The following is a 23,537-nucleotide window of genomic DNA, read 5'->3' on the forward strand; positions in this document are numbered from 1 at the left end:
ACCCAAGTTGGTTTCTGGAAAAGCTGCTTTCAGACCACATTTGGTTTTACAATATCCAGCCTGGATAACCTTATCTCATACCTGCATGTTGTCTCTTCTTGAGATCATTGCTCAAAGATACGTACATTTCACCCCTGCTAAAACAAATCCTGCCTCAGGTAACCAAGAAACAGCTCATTTGCAGCAACAGTAACTAATTTGCACTGCCAACAAAAATCTTCTCACTTATAGAAACTGTGGTTTTCAACATCAACATCCAGTTCAAAAATACCTCTATTTTCTCATCAGCTGATTAGTATGGACCACATTTTGTACAGATCTACGGTTACCTATTGTCACCAGTGTTATTATATTTTTTATTGTCAAGAACCCAACACATTTTAGTGTATCTATCATAATTTCAAGACTTTCCTATCTTATTTCTGTATTCTGTGTAAGAAACTACTTTTTTCTTCTGCCCAGTTACACCCAACAACTGTAACACAGAGCAGAATAAAGCATCCATCCATCTACCCATGATGAGAAGCACATGCTTGTGACAGTGACAGGATGTCTTGTATTTAGTTGTACTTCCTGTCTTATTGTCTTTACTGTCTACACCTTTGTCTGACTAGGCTGCTCTGAAACCTTCCTTTGTTTTTTTTTTTTTAGTCATTCAGAGGTGGACTTGCTGGTGTGTTTCGGATAACTTTGACCTTGAAGGCACCAACTGATGATCAGACATTTTCTTTTAGGATTTTCTGGTAGAGAGCAGAATTCATGGTTCATCAATTAGGGCAAGTCATCCAGGTCCCGAAGCAGCAAAGCAGCCGCAGACCACCACACTACCACCACACTACCACCACCATGTTTGACTGTTGGTCTCTCCCCTGGATGACATTTTTGCCCAGTCTCTTTCTTATTGTTGAACTCTGACCTTAACTGAGGCAAGTGAGGCCTGCAGTTCTTTAGATGTTGTTCTGGGTTCTTCTGTGACCTCCTGAATGAGTCGTCACTCTTGGAGTCATTTTGGTAGGCCAGCCACTCCTGGGAAGGTTCACCACTGTTCCAAGTTTTCTCCATTTTGGATAATGACTCTCACGGTGGTTCACTGGAGTCCCAAAGCCTTAGAAATGGCTTTGTAACCCTTTCCAGAGTGACAGATGTCAAACATTTTGTTTATCATTGCTTTTTGAGATCTCGTACCCTGCTTCACTTTGTCAGACAGCTTCTATTTATGTGATTTCTTGATTCAGCAGGTCAGGTGGTAATCAGGCCTGGGTGTGGCTGGTAAAAGTGAACTCATCCTTCCAAAACATGCTGTTAATCACAGTTAATCCATGATTTAACAATGAAAGGCAATTACTTCCCACAGGGCCAGGTAGGTTTGGATAGCTTTTTCCCTTAATAAATGAAATCACTGCAGTTTGTATTTACTCAAGTTATCTAATGTTAAAATTGTTTGATGACCTGAAACATGTGTGCCAAACATGTGAATTATAGAAGAGAAGTGAATACAGATCCACTTTTTATGAAACCAAACTTTAAACCTTCACTTGATGCACATTAGAAATACATTTCATGGCTTAAGCATCCATCCATTTTCCTCGTTGTTTCCACCTCGGGGTCACTGGGAGGCAGGAGCCTGTCCCAGCTGTCACTGGGCGACTTAAACGATTATCAGATAGTCAATATTTTTGTTGCTCATTAATTTTCTCCTGCATTTAGTAGTAATTAATTATTCGACTACTTGTCTCAGCACCACATTATAGCTGCCAGCTGGCCTACTTCTACTGATTTTCTACATTTCCCAGAATGCCTTGCTTTAACTGCCAAAGAACTTGCCTGGTGCTGATGCTAACATGTAGGTAGAAGTGAAATTTGCAGCCAGGGGAGTTTAGAGTTTAGTACACCCCTGGCTGCAATGCATTGTGGTCTTTTGAGGGAGAATGTAGGTGTGGAAATTGGTCTCTCATTTTCAGCGCAGTCCTTTGCCTGTGTTGTTGATATGAAGGCAAAGTGGCAGCTCCAGAAAAACACCCTTGCTGTTTTTATTCTACAACATGAACACCACTGGTAACACATCTGTTACATCTGTGTGTCAAAGATGCTGAGCTGAGAGCTTTCCTTGTCAGCACTGGCGGAGTGAATGTAACAGCAGGCAGTCTGAGCCACCCCTCTATCAGTGTGGTGCTATGTTTATTGCTGGACATCCAGTCTGACCACACCCTGCCTGATCCTGCTGAGTTCAGCACTCATGCCTCACCCACCCTAAGGCATTACAGGAGTTCACAGAGAACACTACAGGGAAGCGTGGGGGTTGCTTAGGGAAAGGATGCTTTGTTGAACGGTGAGTCTGCGTAATAATCTAATAATCTAAAGAAAAAAACCTGATCCCCTGGCTTTAGACATTATGAAACAAGAATCTGAAAGCATTATTACAGAGTCACCAGTGACCTGACTTGCTCTGCCCTGCTCAGCCTGCATGTGGAAACCCTACAGTCTGTGTGAAGAATGAAACCTTTGATATTTTAAGCAAAAATGTTGAACATTGACTAGCTTCATCTTCTCATATCACCATTTACTCTTTTTCTGTGTGTGCAATCTGAGCAAACAAGTACAAGTGCCAAAACTGCAGTTCCTCTAATGGCCACTTGAGACCGGCTCCAAAAATGACCCCCATGTTAAAATATACAACTTTACAGCATAAATACCCATTTTTAGAGCCTGATATAAAAATGGTCTCAAAACTTCAGTACTTTCCCTCTTCATAACAACTGTACGTGGGGTTAATTCTTTTATAACTGACCCGCTTGGATTTTGTTGAGGTTTAAAGGGGCGTGGCCATCTGAGTAACTGAATTAGACCTCTTCCCCATGTTTGTGCTGCTGGGGCCTTTTAAAGCATTTTAAATGTGTCTGTGTGTTGTTTCCACAACATGCCCATCTACAGTCTATTGTGCCTGACCAATATAACATTTTTAAGACCAATACTGATATTTGGCAATTTAAAAATCCAATATTCTGATATATTTGATTTTTTGTCATTCAGACACACAAAAGAAAAACGGTTTTCCCTAACATTAATTATTTGTCTCTGCTGGGATCAGCTGGTTTTTGTTTTTGTGGCTTCCTGAAACACGATGCCTACAGGCCATTTGCAGAGTGCCCTCTGGTGGACAAACTATGCAAATTCAACATTCATGATTGAAGGATTTCTCTCCCATTTCGTCTTTGCTTTTAAATTTTGATTTACTGTCATTATAAATTATAAACTGACAGATCAGCACATAGCTAATATTGGCCGATGATATTAGCTCACTGACAGTTTGTTAATATTACCTGATAAAACACGAGCAGCAGTCAAAACGCCCCAAATGGGTGATGTCACAGTGGCTTTGTCCACTACAGACTGTGGGTTAAGAGAATCAACTCTGGAAAATTGTTTGCAGGACTTTCAATATTTTATTGCATTTTATAGAAACAAATACTCAAAGGAAGAATTTTTAGATCCATCAGGGGTGAAAATGTTTGCTGAGTGTATGTTTGTTTTGTCTGACCAACAGTGCAAAACCCAAAGATATTCAGATTAGTAAATGAGAAAATCCTACAAGTATTCACATTTGAGAATCTGGAACCCACATTTCTGTTTGACTAGTGAATACTAATGCACTATGGAAGATAGTATCCTGAGTTTCATGATGATTCATAGTTAAATTATTTCCAGTTGCACTGCTATAATCAAAAGTAAAGAATCTAAAGGGGTTAAATGTGGGTGATATGATCTGCAAAAACTCAGACATGAAAACCACACGAAACATTTCATATTTGGAGTTTTTGTGCAATAAATTATTTAAATTATGAATCAACTGTCCAAAGTGGAAGAGGGTATGTGTGGATTAGCTGTATCGCTAAAGATATGTGTAAATCTTTTTCCAGCGTTCCCATTATATAAGTAACCCAACTTAACAGATGGAATTAATCTTCTCCTCCTTCCTTGTTTCTGGATTAAAACAGCTGTCCATGAGTCTGCATGTACCCTTCTAATTTTAGACTTTTTTTTTTTTTTGTCTAGCCTGTTGCATAATTTTGGCATTATTTGGAGACTGAAGTCTAATCCACATCCCTACACAGATTTCACATGAGCTAACAAAGCTGCTGCAGCCTACATCGGTTCTAGAAGCTGAAACACTCTCCCATGCAGCAGAGTCTCTCCAGAGACGAGTCTCAGCTGTCGCCTTCAGGTCAGAAGATGTGCTGTTTTTGTGGTTTTTTTCTGCCCACCTTAAAAATCAGGTCATCCATAATTATTCAACTGAACTGAGAGCGCTCAGTTCACTGACAAATGAGCATAAACTATGCTAATATGTAAACATGAGTAAGACAGGCCATTAACAGGCTGGAGGCCTATACACTACACCTTCAGAAAACGGTGTACCTCATTGTACCTTTAGGGGTACAGTGGCTGCTACACCTGATAGGTTGTATTTATTTGTACCCCCTAAGGGGTACAAATAAGGGGTGATTTTTACAACAACTTTTACATGTGTACATTTAAGTTTTTATTCTTAAATTTGACATTTTTCAAGCTGAAATAACATAAAATACATGAATTTTGATTTTCTCTATCTGTAAACTATCACTGAGACCACCCAGATGGGAAACTGAATTTGCAAGAAGTACATATTTTAGGAATGACGCTAAAATAATAAATAAAAATTCAAAGTGATTTGGTCACCTTCAGGATTCATGACCTCTGTACTTCCAAAAAATAAATAAATTAAAAAAAAAACCACCATATGCATGGCACAGTGTTTCAGCTTCTAGAAGCAGTGTGCAGACAGCCATATGCTGTGCAGTATTATTATTTACTCACAACATGTTATACTGCAGTCCGCGACCGCTGAAAACGCCTCACATGCAGTTACTGTCAGTACAGATCGTTGCGGTCAGATTCCTCCAGTGGCTCCGACCGTCTGCGGCGTTCTGAAACAACCAGCCGAGCCTAATCACACCACCAGCCGACCGCTCTCCAAAATCATCCTCTCCGTCTACAACATCGTGGACGATGGATGGATAACTACGCAGCCTCCGGGTGAACAAGAAGCATATATCCACCGTCTTGTCAACAGAATGTGAGCGAGAGCGCCTGAAGCGAGAATAAGCGATGAAGAGTCTTACCGTCCTTCAGCGGGGAGGATGGAGCAGAGGGAGGGGCGCTGATGCTGCTGCTGCTGCTGCTGCTGCTGGGCTGCGGATGAGGATGAAGGCGGCATCGGCCTGGTACACCTACACCGTGCTATCCGCCGTGCTGCATTCAGGAGCCCGTCGTACATAAGAGATTCACATCCAGCAGCATTCACGTAAATCAGAAACGGCTTCTTCTTACCGTGTGCCTCATTGAGATGCGCCACTTGCTGATTTTAAAAGGTTATTAAGATTCCCCCACCTTCAGTTCCACGTTTCAGAAAATGCTTACTAGAAACCAACAAACAGTCTTAATTTATTCTTAAACTGCTTTGATTTTTATATATACAGGCACACGTTTGTGTATCTAATTATGTTGCTGGCCTAAAAGCGTGGCTGGATTACGAGAAATATAACAGGTCTATAAATGTTGTTTAGTAGAATAAATATAGACCTCAATTAATATTATTATTATTTAATGGGAAGCAAATGGATGGTCTGTTCTGGGAAGGGAACTTGTCAAACAGCTGTGACTCAAACAGCAGCTGCTGGGTGGGACAGAGACAAACTAAAATAGACTCTAAGCTCTGCCAGCTTGACCCACTGTAAACCATGAATCATAACACTTGACTAAGACTGATGCTAATTCAGAGGTGTGTTTCAGTTACCCTTAGAATAGTCTAGACATTTCACCGTTCCTTTGTTTCCTAAAAAAAGAAAACCCATCTGCACCTTTTTTGGATTGAGCATAAAATAATTTCCTTTGATACAAAAATACTGCACGACACTTCAAAAGGATGACACTGTTGTTTATTGCCTTTAAGATGGCTGTAAGTGAGTACTTTGCCTTCATCAAAGAACATACTGCAATAACATTTAGTGCAGCTCAAATGTACGCCGTTTTGAGGTAAGCACTTTAAATTGTGCTTTAATTTTATTCGTCCTGACCTCGAAACATTCTTCAACCTTTCTGACTGTCCATGTTTTTCCATTTCACAGTGGATGGCCCACTGTAGGCCCCAGTACTGGTGTGAAATGTAGGGCACATCTGGGCTTTAGTTTAAAAAATAAATGCAAAAATCCTTCCAGAAGAGAAACAAGGCAAATAATCCAATAATACAAACACAAAGAATCTTCCAGAAACAGGGAACAGACGGACACACCACTGTGAGGGGACAATGCGACAAAGTGCAGAGGGAAACAAAGGCAATATACACACACAGGCAATGTGACAATAGTAAACAGCTGGGAGGGAAACACAGGCAGCAAAACTAAACACACAGCACAAGGACCAAAGATTGACCAAAATAAAATGGGAAGTAACTAAACACAGAGACCAGGACTAAGACACATGAACTTGACACCAGGACAGGAAGGCAAACAAACACTGAGACACAACTGACTTCACACAAGTGGGGCAACAACATGAGAAACAAAGATACACAGAAGCCCTATAATAATGTCAAAAAGCAAGGAAAAATAAATTAGAACAATAATCATCTAAAAACCAAACTCACAAAACTCAAAAGTCCAAGACCCGATGACCATGACATTTTCTATGGGCAAGCTACATGTTACCCACAGAAAGCCCTCTTGGGGGCTCAAAAGGACAAAACTGTTATGGGCCCCATATGGCTTAGCTTACATGTCACCCACATGGGTTACTCATGGAATTCCCTCCTTGGGCACATCCACTTGGGGCCTGTGTAGGATAATTGTGGGTCTGCCCCAAGTCCCACAGTTCATCCACAGCTACCCACTGTGGGCCAGCATGAGCACGTTTGCTGGGTTGGAAAGTGGCATTTCAAAAAAAAAATCACAATGATACAGGTCGACCATATGCTGTTAAATTTAAACGTTACGTCCAGGGTGCTCGGTATCTGTGTTTTGTATAGGTTTCATTTGAGTTGTATACCAACTCGGACAGTATCTGGGTCGGAGGCTGATCCCCAGTTAACAAGACTGGCTAATTGGACATGGAATGTAACATGTAACGTGTGTGTGTGTCTGGTGGGGAGAGAGCCTGAACTAGTGTGTGAGGTTGAGAGATACCAGCTAGATATAGTCAGGTTCACATCAATGAAAGGCCTGGGCCCTGGAACCAGTCTCCTGGAGAGGGACGGGACTCTGTTCCAGTCTGGAGTTGCCCTCGGTGAGAGGTGATGACCTGGAGTGGGTATTCTTTGGCTTTTTCAAAAAGTAAAGGGTTGAGGACAGAATTAAACTCAGCTTTAGCTTCTAGCTTACTACCAACAGCTCAGCCAGGAGCAGTATAGTCAAAGAAGATTGTTACTTCCATGTGCAATAATATATTTTTGTTATAGGATCTCTCTGCCATCCCATATGCATAGAAAGCTGGAAGTGCAACAGCAAAACCCAGCAGAGAACAGAATAGGGATCAATAACAGCAAACATCACAACAACTGAGTCAGCTAGAGCATGAAAGGAGGAGCTAGGGTGGAGGTGGGTTGCAAAGTGGCTTATAGACGCAGAGCAGCTGTATATATGCTAAAGCAGCTTAAATGGTGCGCTCAGTATGATTTTGCCAATTGGATCTGTAGAAGGCTATCAGCTGATGTATGCTAGCACTGAACTCAGCTAGTCTACAAAGATTTCCAGCTGAGCTTGACTTTTTTAAGCTTGTCTGAACTATCTTTTTGCTCGATTAGAAAGCACTTCCCAGGCTGATGAGCACATAAGAGGATTATAGTTTGCATAAAAAAAGGTGAACAGATTTACTGTAGAATATGCCATCAAATATAATGCAAAGGTCATATTTTTCTCTTGTATTACTAAATATGACATTTTTTTTTGTGTGGATTGTTTTAGGTGTTTGTTTGTTTGTTTTCTTTTTGTTTTATTTGATGTTCGTATTCATTTGTTATTATTATGGTTATGTTATATGTGTATAAAATTTAAAAACTTAAAGAAATAATTTTTAAAAAATATGAAAATAAGACCATGTACATAACATAAGCAATCAAACAATATTGACATAACAGTCAAATCTTGTCTTTCTTATTCTGTGGGACTAACTTGCTCTGTGTTGCAATGCTGCTCCTTTCCTTATACGTCTTCTATACGAATCATCAGCTCATGAGGACGACACCACTGCACCACCAGTGCTGTCCAATGAACATGTTCACGGGCTGTAAAACTTTTATTACTTCTAGGCTGGACTATTGTAATTCATTATCAGGTTGTCCTAAAAGCTCCCTGAAAAGCCTTCAGCTGATCCAAAAAGCAGCAGCTAGAGTACTGACAGGGACTAGAAAGAGAGCAGATTTCTCCCACACTGGCTCCTCTTCATTGGCTCCCTGTTAAATCCAGAATTGAATTAGTTATGCTGCTATAGGCCTAGGCTGCTGGGGGGGTTACCATAATGCACTGAGTGTTTCTTTTTTATTCACCTTTTTTTACTCTGCTTATACACCACTCTGGATTTAATCATTAGTTATTATTAACTAGGGTTTAATATTTTTCCCGAAAATGACATGAATCAAATCCGACGAGCCATTTCCCGGGAATCCCGGGAAAAAGTTTATTTATTTATTTATTTTAATTAGGCCTTCTGTAGCCTGTGTCGGCCTTAACCTATTGTGATATTGTAGAGGTAGCTTTCCAGCTATGTCCTGTTATGCCCAGTAGGGGGTAACGTCGGCTTGATTAACGCAATAAAACCTACATCTCTGCATTCGAGTGCTCGAGCTATGCGGTGTTGTATCGTTCCTCAACACTCCCTTAACAAATATAATTCGAATATTCCTCCACTGTACATGGAATTATAACAAGCTATTTTACAACTGCTGGTGCAAAACAATACGGTTCATCTCCACAGCATTGATAAAGGCTCAGCCACGCTGTCGTGGCGACATCTGTTGCGCTATATCTCCACCAGTGGAACGCTGTAATAGTCATTGAAAAGTTAACTACCGTACTACACTATAATATGGCATAACACAGGGCCTTGAGTAATGCACTACGACTTGGTCATTGCCATTCTGGCAACAGCAAATTTATAACACCGTGTCTGAGGGTTAAAGTAGGTTCGCTGTGAATCGTCCTTTGAAAAACTGGCCAATCCTTATAGCCTAAAAAATATACATTTTACTCAACTCCATTTTAAAAGCGAAATATGTTAAAGCAATCTATTTCATGATAATTTCTTCACACATTAGGCCCGTATCCTAATTCATGATTGTTAGTAAGCGGCTGCAAACGAGGAAAAGAAACACTCGAAGTTACACAGATATTTCTTTATTGTTCAGGGCAGGCATATTTTATAGGCTATATAATGCAATATAACAATATATAATAATATAAAATTATATAATACAAAATACCTTAGGGTAAACACATTGCCTACGATTTCAACAAATTAAAGAGGAAAAAAGCACAACTGTGTAATACCTCTATTAAAACGCTTGAGATGAAGGCTGAAGCCTTAAACGGAGGCTGAACGTGCCTGAAATGAAGAGTAATGCTTTTCGCATTAAACGAACCCTTCTCTCAATATTTCCTTAAATTTAACATTCTGAAGCTTTCTTTTCTTTCTGAAAGTCAAATCGACGCGCGCGACTTTTTTCCCGGTTTCCCGTCTAACGTTTCCCGGGAAACGGGAAATGGTTCTGATCGCATTTCCCGGGAATCCCGGATCCCGGGATTAAACCCTATTATTAACCTCTGGCTGTCTTCTACAGCATGCCTTTGGTCCTGTCTCTCTCCCCTCAGCCCCAAGGGGTCGTGGCAGATGACTGCCCCTCCCTGGTTCTGCTGAGGTTTCTTCCTGTTAAAAGGGAGCTAAGTACTTGCTCACAGAGAGTCATTTTGACTGTTTTCTCTGCAATATAAAGCGCCTTGAGACGACTGTTTGTGATTGTGATTTGTGACTGTGATTTGGTGCTATATAAATAAAATTTAATTGAATAAAAGAGGTAAAATCTCACACCTGTTTTCTCAAACATTACTGGGCAACTTTAAATACGACTCAAGAATTGTGATAGTAAACTGCCTCCATTCTCTAAGCTGAGTGTGTTTAGTGCTGCAATGGAAATTATGATTGATATATGTAACAACAGCAACTAAGGACTGAGCTTGAAGGAAAGAGTCATTTGTGACTCATATTATGTGCCCTGGGGATGTATCCAACCACTTATTATTTCAAGATGTTTAAAATGTAGATTGTCACACCTTCAAAAGAGCAAGGCCTTCATATGTTTATTTAGGTCAGGCCTGTTGCCTCCACTTACTGTAAGTGGTCTTCAAAAGGGATTTTGCCTACGGTTGCATTTGTTTTTTAAAATGTCTCTGCAAAAAGCCTGTTAGAGAAACTCAAGTGCATCACAGACACTCTGTTGAAGCAGCACTGATGCAGCATCATCTCAGATGACCGGCAGTCTCCTTTAAATGTCAGACAGCTGTTAGCTGCACAGCTCGGATACCGGGCCTGCCGCGCCCTTCTCGCCAGACAAGCTGCCTTTCTCTCCTCTGAAATGTCTTAGCTATTCCAGCGCTCTCCTCCCTCCTCCCCCTGACATCATCTCAATTCTCTCACAAATGGAAGGACACACACATGCACGCATGTACACACAGGGCAGCTGGCCAAGGTCATGTGGTTTTTTTTTCAGTATCTGGAGACTGATGTGTTTCTGAGAAGGTTGAGTATTACCACCATGACTGCTTTCAACTAGAGTGACTTTATTCTCTGTGCCCTGTGTAAAACAGTTTATTTAATACCTTTCTCAGCAAGTGTGCATGAGCCACCAAAATAACCATTGTTTGTATAGTCACTGCATTAGCACCAAATTGTAGCTCAAAGCTGAGCTGTGGTGCTGCTGAATAGCTGTGATCTCCTAGCCTTGTTTCCTTTATTGGAGATCTTTTATGATTTCATTATCTTCCTGTCAAATATGTACTGTTGCAGTGGTACATGCTCGCATTAAACATGGATAAAGTTCCAAATAATGAGGTCAGCACATCTACAAGTAATCCTTGTGAGGCAAAAGCTCAAACTTCAGAAAGCACTCTATCTCAGACAGTTTTTCTACTTTAGGGTCTGTCATACAATGGAGATATCCATAATATGGTCATCTCAGGTACATAGTTTTACCTGTGGGCACAGAATCTGCTGTTGAAACATCCTGTTTATGACAGACAGCCAATCAGAAAAAAGATTAAAGAGCCAAAAGCAGTACAGAATGTCATCCCTCAGCTATTTTGACATCTTGAATTTCCTTCGTGCTGTCTTTTCCAACTATGGTATGATAAAAGTTTGTGAGAGAACTCAGAAAAATAACCACCAGCATTGTTCAGAGTTATTTTTGTAAACATGCAGTCAATGGGGTGAACATTTTACATGCTAAGATTTGCTGTGCTGAAGCACCCACCAAGAAGGTGAAGGCTCGACAGGTGTAATGATTCCAGCGCTGACTGCTCTCCTGTCTGATGGCAGAATTACACAAAAACCAGCACCCTGCATTTCATGAAACTAGGTGGAGAGGTGGAGCACGAGCAAAGGAAGAACCCATTAAACATTGGTTCTGTTCCAGATCACTTTCATTAAAATGATGAACGGGGACTGCACTCTCTAAGTGCCCTTCTTTATTCCTACTGCATGTAAAAGAAGAGATTTTCCACAAGACATACAAACATTAAAAGCTTCTGAAAGTCAGGCTATACAGCAGGGCTGCTGCACTGAATTATAATGGACTACAAAGAGTGTACCTTATTAACTGGTAACCCAGTATGTTCATCCTCCACCCCAAGGACATTAGCAAAATACAAATAGACTCTCTTCTTTCACAGTGAGGCTCACATTCGCAATCATTTGATTTTCTTGCACATAAGAGACAAAGCTTAGAATTAAACCTGAATATTATTCATATTTGCCTAATTTCTGAGGCTCTTAATGCACAAACCTGTTTGCAAAAGCTTCCACTGACAGCTTGAGTCAGTGTGTGGGTGTGTCCAGGTCCAGATGAAAGGATCTGGGGCACGAGACCCTCCGTCCTGCCTTCAGAAAAGCCGAGGGACAGGTTAATAACAATCACTGAATTATTAATTTGCTTGCATTCTCCTGAACTGCACTCATGATCTGCACTGTTTACCATACCGGGAGATTTTTATGGTGCATCATTAAAATTTTAAACACTCATTTGATAGCTGATTGACACAGATTACACATCATCTCCGCAGGTTATTCTCTGAATCAGCTTCCTGCTCATTGGTGGGACCTGACAGTATTGCTTTTCAAAGCACGTCTCTGTGATTTGTTGTGTATTCGGGCCTTTCTCAGACAGAAATCAATAGAGAAACAGATTACTGTTTGCCAAGCATGTGCAATGTGGGAGAGAAGCTCATAGGCAGCCCTGCTGTTGATCCAGCATCATCATCAAAATCCAAACTTTTGAAGATTATGAAGAGGGAAAAAAAGGCATCATTTGCGTTGTGAATGTGGTTAATAATGTAGCAATGGCACTGTCAGAAACATAAACTTTTTGCTGATTTGCTGATGCTGCAGTATTAAATATGACTGGCACGCATGATGCTTCCATTAATCTGTGAATGGTTTTTACATTTTTCTCTACTGACTCCCTGCCAGAGCTACGTGTGTGTGTGTGTGTGTGTGTGTGTGTGTGTGTGTGTGTGTGTGTGTGTGTGTGTGTGTGTGTGTGTGTGTGTGTGTGTGTGAGGGGTCTTTCATATTGCTTCTCAGCTCCCTGGAGAGCAGCTTCTGTATATGCACCATCACTCATCTCTGACTGTGCTTGTCAGCTTCAACCTGCTGTTTTGTCCGTCACGCTGTGTGAACACCCACTCAGCCTCTGGGTGTGCGTTTGCAGGGAAATCGAGTAGTATGGCACATTTGACATGGACGCTGCCTTCATTCAAGGACCAATGCAAGGAATCTCCCACTTTAGAAATTCTCACGTGAACACCTTTTAGTTTCCAATGAGTTTTTCTGAACCATGTTACCTTTTATTAAGGAAGGAATCCCTCTTGTGCAGGCCTGGATTGCCAGCTAGGAAGACCTGTAACTGCACCATATTATCAGCTATATTAGTGTATTAAAGAAAAAACAAAATCTTCTTTGTCACCTGCTCCACTTCTTCCACACATCTTCAGACAGAGAGAATATCTGGGGCACCGTGGACACCGATCCTATTGATATTATCCAACTTTTGTTGGTAAAGCTGAAGAAACCAATCAGAGAGGAGCCTCAAGTCACCTGTTTGCCAATAGTTGTTATTTCAGTACTAGGTTTCTTAGTGATCTCAAAGCAGCTGGGAGCATAGTCACCAAGACAACCATTTCTAACACATGACATCATGGTTTGAAATCCTGCTGCACCTGAGAGCATCACCTGTTTATGAGACTTGGGAAATGTGGTTAGATGGCACAAAAGTTTTGACCCCAAGAACACCATCCCTACCGTGAAAATTGGTGGTGGTAACGTTATGCTTTAGGGATGTTTTTCTACTAAGGGTACAGGGTGACTGTATCGTGTTGGGGGAAGGTTGGAAAAATCTGGGACAAGAACCTCCTTCACTCCAAGGCAACAAACAAGTGGCTGAAGAAGAAGCACATCCAGGTCATGGAGCGGCCTAGCCACTCTTTGGACTTTAATCCACTACAAAATCTATAGAGACAGCTGAAGCTTTGAGCATCCAAGTGACTACTTAGAAACCTTAAGGATTTGGAGAGAATCTGTATCCCTGCTGAGATGCACAAAACTCAGACACAGATTAGGTTCACTGAACTTTATTGACTATGTTTCCCCTGAGAGTTTACTGAAGCCACCAGCATTTGCTTATAACCTAACATTAACAAGTTTAGCTTCACTGAGTCTTTATTAATTGCACCATGTGGGCGACAGCTGCATTCATGGACACCATTACTTGCACCGCCGTCATCATCTTACTCCTCTCTTGAGATGAAATCTGATCATTCGTGTTGCCAGACTGTCCGTGTGCCTCATCGGTCAGTCAGGAAACAGTGTGGTGTGAGCGGGGGAGATGCTGGGGAATGAGACACTAATGGATACACACTGATGGATGCTCTGATTACCTGTGTGTCATATCCATTACATCATGATGTAAGAGCCTCAACGGTGTGTCAATATTGCAAGACACCACAGGGAATCTGTGTCTGAGCTTTAGAAGACCACAAAGGATTTTAAGGCTGACAAAAAAGGAGGTCTTCTGCAAAGAGGAGCGTTAATTAATTGTGTCAGCTGTTTAAATTACATTTAATCATAGTTTTCGACTATTCATGGCTATGAATAGTATGTAAAATCCTCTCATAGTAACAGTAGTTCTCACTGTCAGTGGTTAGCCTGGGAAAACTCTGGTTGTGAGTGTTTATTTCATCCTTCTCACAGCTTCAGTGGGAATGTTTCTGAAGTTACTTGAACTGAATTAAACAACATATGTTTGAGTTTGTGTTGAAGACCGCGAGAGGAAACTCCTTTCTTGGTTGCATTCATGTTGTCAGGTGTGTTTTTTAACAGTCATACAGCTTGCTGTAGGCAGGCAGTGTATGTAAACAGAGCTTAGATTTGTTGTGTGCTCCTACCAGCAGGTAGGTAATGGGGATCAAAGGTACAGTACCAATGCATGAGGGATTCATTTGAAATGATGCATGTGCTTAAATGGACATAGACTGTATAGGCAGCAGAGTGGTGCAGGAGTTTAAGCATGGCTGCCTGAGTTGGGGATTAAAATCTGCTGGCTGGTTTGTTTGCTCTCCCTGAGCTTGTGTGGGTTTCCCCCCACAGTCTGAAGACATGCATGCTAGCCTGTTTGGTGATTCTAAAATTGTCTGTAGGCGTGAGTGGTGATCTGCTTTTCTGTGTTAGCCCTGTGAGGGGGTGCACCCTGCCTTTTGCCCCAATTTTAACTGGGACAGGCTCCAGCCCCCCCGCTGCCAAGATGGATGCTATTTACCATGTCTTAGGGATTAAGTCCAAATTATTTTTTAAACGACAAAACACATTCTCTCACCAAACTCCACATCTACACTATTACTGCACAGGCTTCACACTTAACCTTGATCCCTTGGTCAGACAGCATCAGCTACCGTGTAAACTCTTGAACCCTTCTGTTCCCACACAGTGTATCTTCCTGCCTTTTTCTCAATGGTGTGTACACCATAGCTCTAGAGAGGCAGAGCAGGAACTTTGAGGAAGACATGTAAGATTAGCACTGGCTGTCCTTCAGCATACATTTCACATCTTGGCTGCCTGAGCTTCTGCAGGGGCACCTTGGATCTGGAGGGAGGGCCAACAGAGATCGAGCTTATTTTCTTGCAACATACATTTTCAATCTACAGAGTTAGTTGTTAGTAAAGTCATCCGAGTAGGTGAGCATTAGAGAAAACACTGGCTTCAAAGACATTTCAGTCAAAATCAAGAATCATAGGGCTCATCGTCTGAGAACTATGTATGTCTGTATAAAGTATTTTGTTCCAGACTAAAATACTAAGTTGCGTTGATGCTAAATTGGATGCAGCTGTGAATGTGGGCGCGAATGGTTATATATCTCTGTACTAGCCCTGTGATCGACTGGCAACCTGTCCAGGTGGACCCCTCCTCTCACCCTGTGACAGCTGGTATAGACTCCAGCTCCTCTATGACTCTGAGCTGGATAAGCGCTTATGAAAATGGATGGATGGAAAAAGTTGTGGACAAAAGGTTAAATAAAGCCGTAAAGCCATGCTGCTATATGACTGCAGATGAAGTCAAAATAACAGACATGAATAAATTATTTCATGAATAAAATGTTTCTGAATATGTTTGTAAAAACTAATAAATCAGTTCAGTCCAGCTGAATGAGCCCGCCTTCTTTGTCTCGTAGATTTTCCTTTGTGTTCTTAGCATCTGAGCCTGTCAGCCATGATGACTCTGCACTCTTCCACCAGCTGCGCATTATTATTCAAGGCACAGACGAGGAGGAACTGGAGTATGACGGGTTGGAAAGCCGGTCCTGCAATCACCTTGTGGGCAGTGTGAGAGATTTTCCTGAAAGGTAAATACTAATCAGGAGGTTTCTAAACCACTAGGAGAATTTCCAACACAGTCTGATCAATTTCCCAGTTTGACCTTTGCATGCCAGCAAACAGCCCAGTTCACTCAACTGACTTTATCCTCTAACAGCTGAACTGAGCTGTACATTTTCCAGAGGTTTCATCAAGTCAGACGAGCATGCACTATAGAAACAATAACATAAAATAACAATATTTCCTCTAAGAGCAGGATGAGACAAGTAACAACAAGCATCTGTTTAATGGCCATTATAATCACACAGGCACCTTCACATCCCTTTCCAAATCCAGTGCACCTTCTCCCCCCTCCTCTTGATGCAAAAATTGATTAGTGCCTTGGCTGACTTATTTTAAAATAAACTGCTGATGTCAGTGTGCCCAGTGTAGCTGAAGGAATCATAAAAGCCACCTTTACTTAAATGTCAAATTTTTCAAAAAAACATACATCAGTGTGCAGCCATAAATAATCAGTAGAGCATAAAGTGTGTGTTCATCTGCCACTGAATGTAGTCCCCAACAAATCAATGCCAAATCCATTCCAAGTAACCTTTGTGAAAGATTGGAACTGTCTTAAGAAGATGTGTATTATAATTTAAGCTAATCCTAACCCTGCACTCAAGAGGTTCCTGCAGGATTTCAAGACCCTGGCTTGTGAATTTTTTTTTTAGATTTGCTGACATAACAAACAGCATAAAAACTACAGAATAGCAGAGCAGACTCCAGAATTGTTCTCTCAAATTGGCATCAGACTGCAGTGGGAGGTGTTTGCTGCTGCTGGGGCTGTGTCTTGATGTACCTTAATGTCAGGCTGTTTGAAGTCTTTGCCTTGGGCAATGTGGCCTTTTGAATCTGTTCGCTTTCAGGGGTTCACTGAATGCTAGCTAAGCTAAAAGTTCTTTTTTTTTCCACTCAATTCATTGCACAAAGGCATTTTCCTTATTTTGCATTCCTGTGTCTCATTCATGTCCTCACCTCAGCCTCATAACAAAAATCTCTGGATTCAAAATCTCTTTGCATTTTTGAGAAAACACAAGAAGACTGACCTGTCTTAAAGGGAAGCACATTGCAATCATTACTTGCATCCGCTGAGATGTTGAGCTGCACATAATTAGGGCACAGGGGGTAAAACTACCCTGAGGTCAAATATTCTTTTTTTTTTTTTTTTTTTAACAATATGAAGAAAATTAACCACAAAACGCACAAGCAGCAAGCAGGAGAGAAGTGCAATTATCAGAATGCCTGTGTTAAAATAACTAAAAGTGGAAGTGAGTGGATTCTATAATGCGCTTTAATGCAGTTTTGTGAAAGACTGCAGTGTATGGATGGAAGCTCTTAAACCATATTCAGTTACCTTATTGGTAATATTTGACAGGTAGATATTGTTTTACAGACTGTAGACAAATTCAGCAATTACTGAAATACAATCCTCGGTGTTTGTGTGCGCGCATGTATGTGTGTGTGCGCGCGCGCGTGCATGCGTGTGTGTGTGCATACTTATGTTCTGGGGTCATAATCTGTGGTTTATTTTATATAAGTAATTCAATTACTTGTATCCAAGTAATTTAATTATCTGGGTAAAACAAAGTCTCAACTGGACAAATTATTCCTCTCACTCCACCATACTGGCTGGCTGTAACAGTGACACTTTGCCTGTGTGTAATGGCTTTCCCATGTAAATGCATCCATGTAAAACCCATTAAAACCCGGCCTTAAATCACCTAAAAAAAAAATTCATCCTGTTTGAATAAACCAGGTTACTGCCAAAAGCTGTCAGTATCCAATCAGATGAAATGTTTCCAGCTGCATAAAAACCTCTTTAAAACACAAGTAGTTTGCTTCTTAAAGGATACAAACAGGGCCCTTCTGAGGTAATATGTCAAGAAGTAATACATAGCTCCAACACAAGTACCAGCAGGTAGCTAGTGAAATATAAATATCACTTTTGGCTAAATGTTAATATTATCATGGTCATGGCTTATGATGCTTATGCTAATATATTTGTGTAGGTTCTCAGTCATCAGGTCACGGTAGGCTCTGGAGCTTGAACTAAGGCGATTGGACTTCTTTAAGTTTCTAGAAGACGTTTCACATCTCATCTGAAAGGCTTCAGGCCTTCAGGCCAGGTGAAACTTCTTCAGAGATGTTACATGCTAATGTTTGCTAATGCTAATGCTAAGCAGGTATATAGTTTGTACTATTCTCCATTTTAATGTACAGCTGATGGTGATGGGGATGTGATTAGCTTTGCAGGCATTTGTAACACTACGTTTACACAGCTCTAATGAAAATGCTCACTGTTGCAGGAGAGGAAGAATCTGCAGATCATCAAAGTCAGAACCGTGAGTGAGTGCCTTTTTAAAAATTTAGGCCATCCTCTGGGAGGCGTGAATGAAAATGATATGGCAGTCTAGCTCAAATAACAAAGTCCTGCACACTCTGTGGCTATAAAATAATAGAACCAAAGCCCATAGATGTGTAGAAAATATGGCAATTGACTGGCTACAGATTTAATAACTTAATATAGGCAGAAATAAGATAAGTGGCAAAAATATCATTCCTCATCAACAGCAGAATAATTCTGCTTTTCTACACATCTTCTCAGGTTAGATGACAGATGAAGCTCTGTTGCACCTGAGCTGCACTTAGTGAGCCTCTTTCTAGGCTTCAGTAAAAGATATCAATACAAGAATATACATCAATGCAAGCAAAGAGTGCGCTGAAGGTTTAGACTGCTGAAGACAAAATGAATCTGTAGCACCAGTCAGAGAGAAGAATCCATCCATCCATTACTCAGTTATGCTAAAACAAACAAACAAATAAATCAATCAATCAAATATACATTTGGCCATCCACGGAAGACTGCAAATGAGTCCAGAGGCAACTACGGCGTTACGAGAATGTGGCGGGCTGTTTCTCATTGTTTCTGCTAAGTCACTGTCCTCGTTTCTAACTCAGGTGAGCTGAGGATTTGCTCAAGTTTGTTCCTCAACACAGGACTTCACAAACCAACTGGTGACTTTATGATGATTATGCCCATCTTTTATATACAGTCTATACTGTTCCCGTGTCTAACTCTGCACGAAGTTGAATTAGCACGTTTCACAATCATCCTCATTCTAGAATACCACTGACATTAATGTTTACTAAATGGTCACTGCTTCACTGCTTCTACACATCGAACTTAGTGTACTCATCATGTGAATACTACTCAGCCTGTCAACACTGATCTCAGTCTTTTGTGGCTCTGCTAGGACGCACGGTATTTGAAAGACATGTCCATTTACCAGTGAAATGAAACCTGTATAATAGAGCTTGGGCTATAATATTAGAATTCAGCATATCTCAGCCTCTTTAACATTAGTTCTCACTCTTGTGAATTCCTCAAATTTGTGGATGTGCTGTAGTAAATCCAACAGATGTATTTCCACTCTTTATATAACACTACCAGTCAATACACTGCGTAGGAAGATACATGTACATGGATAAAATCCATGCTCGGTGAACACTGAGTTCCATTTATTCAGCCAATACACCTTCTCCTCTGAGCTGCTCATCTGACCCCGCTAAGCTAGAGTGAATGCTGAATATGCCTGTGTTATTAGAAATGTGGGTAGGACAAGTGTTTTCTTTATAAATACAAAGCAGCGACTCAGAGAGCAAATACATTCCCGGCAGACAATTCCAGCGAGAGTCACATTCATCCCCCGTGGCACACCCTGATCCTCTGTCACCCCAGCAGGTGGCAAAAACTCTTGGATTCAGCCTTTATTGATTTGCACTTTGACATGCAGTCTGAGACCCTAATCAATAAGAGCTATGTTGTCATCAGCGCCTAGGATCCAATGTCCAATGAATGCGTAAAAAAAAATCGAATAAAGAGATGCGGCACTTACTCCTAGTATTGGCATCATGAACTTATGTTTGAGTCATAAAAGATGGTGAGCTTAAAAATGTAATCTCTTTCATTTGTGACTGATGTCATTTATAAATCTTACATCTAAATACTTCCCCTTATGCAATGAGGGTTTAGTTAGCAGTATTTATGGACCAAAAGACAAGGTGAGATCATGGTAGACAACATTGTTATGTACAAAAAAATTCTGGTTTCTAAAAAGTCCTTTTTCAATATGTCCTGATAACACAAGTACAGCCAGTTATGTCTTTGCTAATTTGACACAGAGATCATTTAAAACACTTGAAGTCAAGTGTGAGTCATTCCTCATGCCAACCCAGCAAAAATTTGTTTGGGAAAAAAAAAAAAAACACAGAAAAGACCTTTACCTGTGAAGTGAAAGGTGAAAAGCCATGTTCTCAGATTGTTAAGGGGGGAAAAAATGGAAAAGTGAAAAGAAACCACAAACTCCTCAGACAACCAGCAGGTCACCAGAAAACCACTTAGGCGAAGTGTTAGGGTTAGGTTGAATTTTAAACACATGCTAAAAAATAATAGCTAGGCATATTAACTTTATACCAGCTCATTTTGGCAGCTCATATTTTGTAAGATTTCAATTTGGGCGTGGTATAGGTATAAAAAAAAAAAATCAATACAACCCTACTCCTAACCCTAAAGAAGTCACTGGCAACCTGATGGAATTTCAGAGGATGTCATAACTGGGCATGATGGGGACCCAAATACAGGACTCTGGAGACTGACTTAAACAGCTTTATTGCTGGTCATTCACAAAATACAAGGAAACAGAGAAACTCAATAGGAACAATAAATCCAATGGACTAGGAATTCACCAGAAGCCCCAGAACCAGGAAGCAAACTACTTACAGTGGATCAAGGACAACAAAACAAAGAACAGAAGGAAAACTCGGGGCTTAAATACACAGAGGAGAAATTAGGGTAATGAGAAACACAAGCGTACGCAGCTGAAACCAAGACTAAGGAAGCAAAGCCAAACACAATACACGAGAGACCAGGGACCAGCAAAATACAACAGAAAATGGAAGAACACGACAAACAGAGACGCAGACTTGACACAGAGAACACAGGGAACCAGGAATTTAATACATATAAACTAGTCTGTGAGCTTGGAATGGAAATTGTGGGGCTGTTGGAACACATCCATTGCAGAAACATACAAGACGCCGACTAAACATTCACTTATGAACCAAACAGAGACTTTTTTTTTAGCCTTTATTGTTTTATATGATTCAGACATATTTCAGAGTTTGAATCAGCAGTGAACACCTGTAACTGATCAATTCTCTCAGAGCCCAGTTAGAACCATTATAACATTTTTAGGGTGTTTTGGTTTTAAATATGTTGGCTAATATTCTTTATGTATAGAAATATAATATTGATATTATTAATATTTTGATATAATATTTTGATATAACATAATATAATATAATATAATATAATATAATATAATATAATATAATATAATATAATATAATATAATATTTTAGAGTTATATTAAAAAGGGAAAAAGATGGATTCATTGTTTGCTGACGTACCAGCAATGCATTTCACAAACTAGTTAGGAATTTAATGTGAAGACACCACCTAATTACACATCACCATATCCAATGATATGTACTCTGCTACAAGTTCATGAGATATGATGACATCAAATCAGCTCTAATTACACACAAATACCAGTCAGGGGCCAGTCAGGTTCTTATTGTTATTGCATTGTTCATAAAGTTCATGCAAAGTTCACCAGAAACCTGGACACACATGCATCCCAAACAGCAGCAAGTGTAGAATCGATACGTAATAAAATGATCTCTACATCAAAGTAAGGCTTCAGAAATAGCTAATTCCACATGTTTTTAGTCTAATCATGCAAGATGAAGCTGACTGTCAGACTGCCTCTCTGCAGACATGGGCAACAAGGACAACAGGTTACTACCAGAGATGGCAATCACCCAGGAAATGCAGATGAAAACATGCCTAACAAAGACCTTGTAAAGGCTGCAAAATATCTCCTGCTGTACAAGTTTATTTTAAAATGAACTTAGACTGACCTTTGACCTGTGAAGAAAACTGAGCAGTGTGCCTGGCTTCAAACAGCTGCAGCTCTTTATTCAGGTCAAACACGTCCAGATCAACGTTCCAGGAGCGCAAACCTGTTTTCAGAAAAGACAGCAGGAATAATGCTCATAATCAACAGTAAAATGTACCCTGCACAACATTTTCCAAATTTTGTCTGACAGTGAGAAAGCACACGATCATCATTTGCATAGAAAGGAAAGATTTGCTTGTTTGTTTTTAAACATAAGCAAAAAAAAAAAAAAGAGAAGACATTTGTCACAAATCAATTACTGCCCACAATTACCTTTTATATTATATTTGGTCAATTTAATGACATATAATATTTTTATTAATTGATTAACACTTGAATATGCAAAACTACAACATTAGCTTTTTACTTTATGTGCATTACTCATTAATCATATCAATGAATTAATATAAAAGTGAAAAGAATCATTCTGTGTATCTGTTACTTATTTCTAATTTCTGGTTATTTAAATTTTGAAGCCAAAACTTTTACATGTACTGTAGTGTTTTTTGATTACAGGTAAATATTAAAAGTTCATGCACTACTGTGTGGTAATTAAAAATGAAGCCCTTTCAGGGACTGCATGTGCATTTTTAACTATTAAATATTTGACTTCTTGTTTTTATGCCCTTGAGTTCATTAAAGATATCTGAACTGAATGGAAACACGTACTACACAACACAACAGTACACTGAGCTGTTTCACCACTCCACTCCACTCCACTCCACACTCCACTCACTGACCATTTGTGGTTGGCTTACCCTGTGTGATCTGTTTCCTGGCAGCTTCGAGGTGATGGCTGGTGGAAATCTCTCCGATCACGATCAGCATGCGATAGTTTCTGTGCTGGAATGCAGCACCGGGGTGGTGCTGTCCGTGGTGCTGAACAGACTCCTCCGGTTCTGCTCGCTCCACAGAGGCAGTGGCTGAGATAGGGATTTCCATGGTAACAGTGCCACTAATGGACGCTGAGCCCTTTTCCATCTCCATGACAACTGCATCCAGAGTGAGCACCATGACAGTGCAGGACAAGGTGGGAGGAGCGATAGGCGTGGCTCAGCAGAAGCTGGATACTGGATTGGATCGCAGGTTATGTGGCTATTTGATGTTGCAGCATGCCATTGGACAAAAAGAAGAGAGGGATATGAGAATTAATGTTGATCATATTTCCTATATGAGACAGCTGAAGCTTAAAAAGATTTTACAGCATCAAAGTGCCAATTTCTTTTCCACAGAGTTTTTAAAAAGAGTAAATTTTCATGTTCAAATGCTTGAAAATATTCATAAAGCTGTTGATGTAAACATTTTTAAACAGAAT

General features: G+C 40.3%; 1 protein-coding gene across 2 annotated transcripts in view; it reads right to left on the reverse strand.

Moving 5' to 3' along the window:
• The window catches only part of map1aa (microtubule-associated protein 1Aa), a 49,408-nt gene extending 26,355 nt beyond the window's left edge, over window positions 1-23,053 (reverse strand). Inside the window, exons 1-2 of one of the 2 annotated variants that reach the window (XM_030719102.1) lie at window positions 22,981-23,053; window positions 22,185-22,286 (exon numbers count right to left, since the gene is read on the reverse strand). In XM_030719102.1, the coding sequence (XP_030574962.1) occupies window positions 22,185-22,286; window positions 22,981-23,050 (172 nt within the window). In that variant the 5' untranslated portion in view covers window positions 23,051-23,053. Of the gene's footprint in view, window positions 1-5,159; window positions 5,203-22,184; window positions 22,287-22,980 lie in introns of those variants that run through there. The other variant, XM_030719107.1, reaches the window with a different exon arrangement.
• Window positions 23,054-23,537: the final 484 nt, after the last annotated feature.

Source organism: Archocentrus centrarchus, chromosome 3 (assembly GCF_007364275.1).
Source record: "Archocentrus centrarchus isolate MPI-CPG fArcCen1 chromosome 3, fArcCen1, whole genome shotgun sequence".
In the NCBI taxonomy this organism is placed as follows: Eukaryota; Metazoa; Chordata; class Actinopteri; order Cichliformes; family Cichlidae; genus Archocentrus; species Archocentrus centrarchus.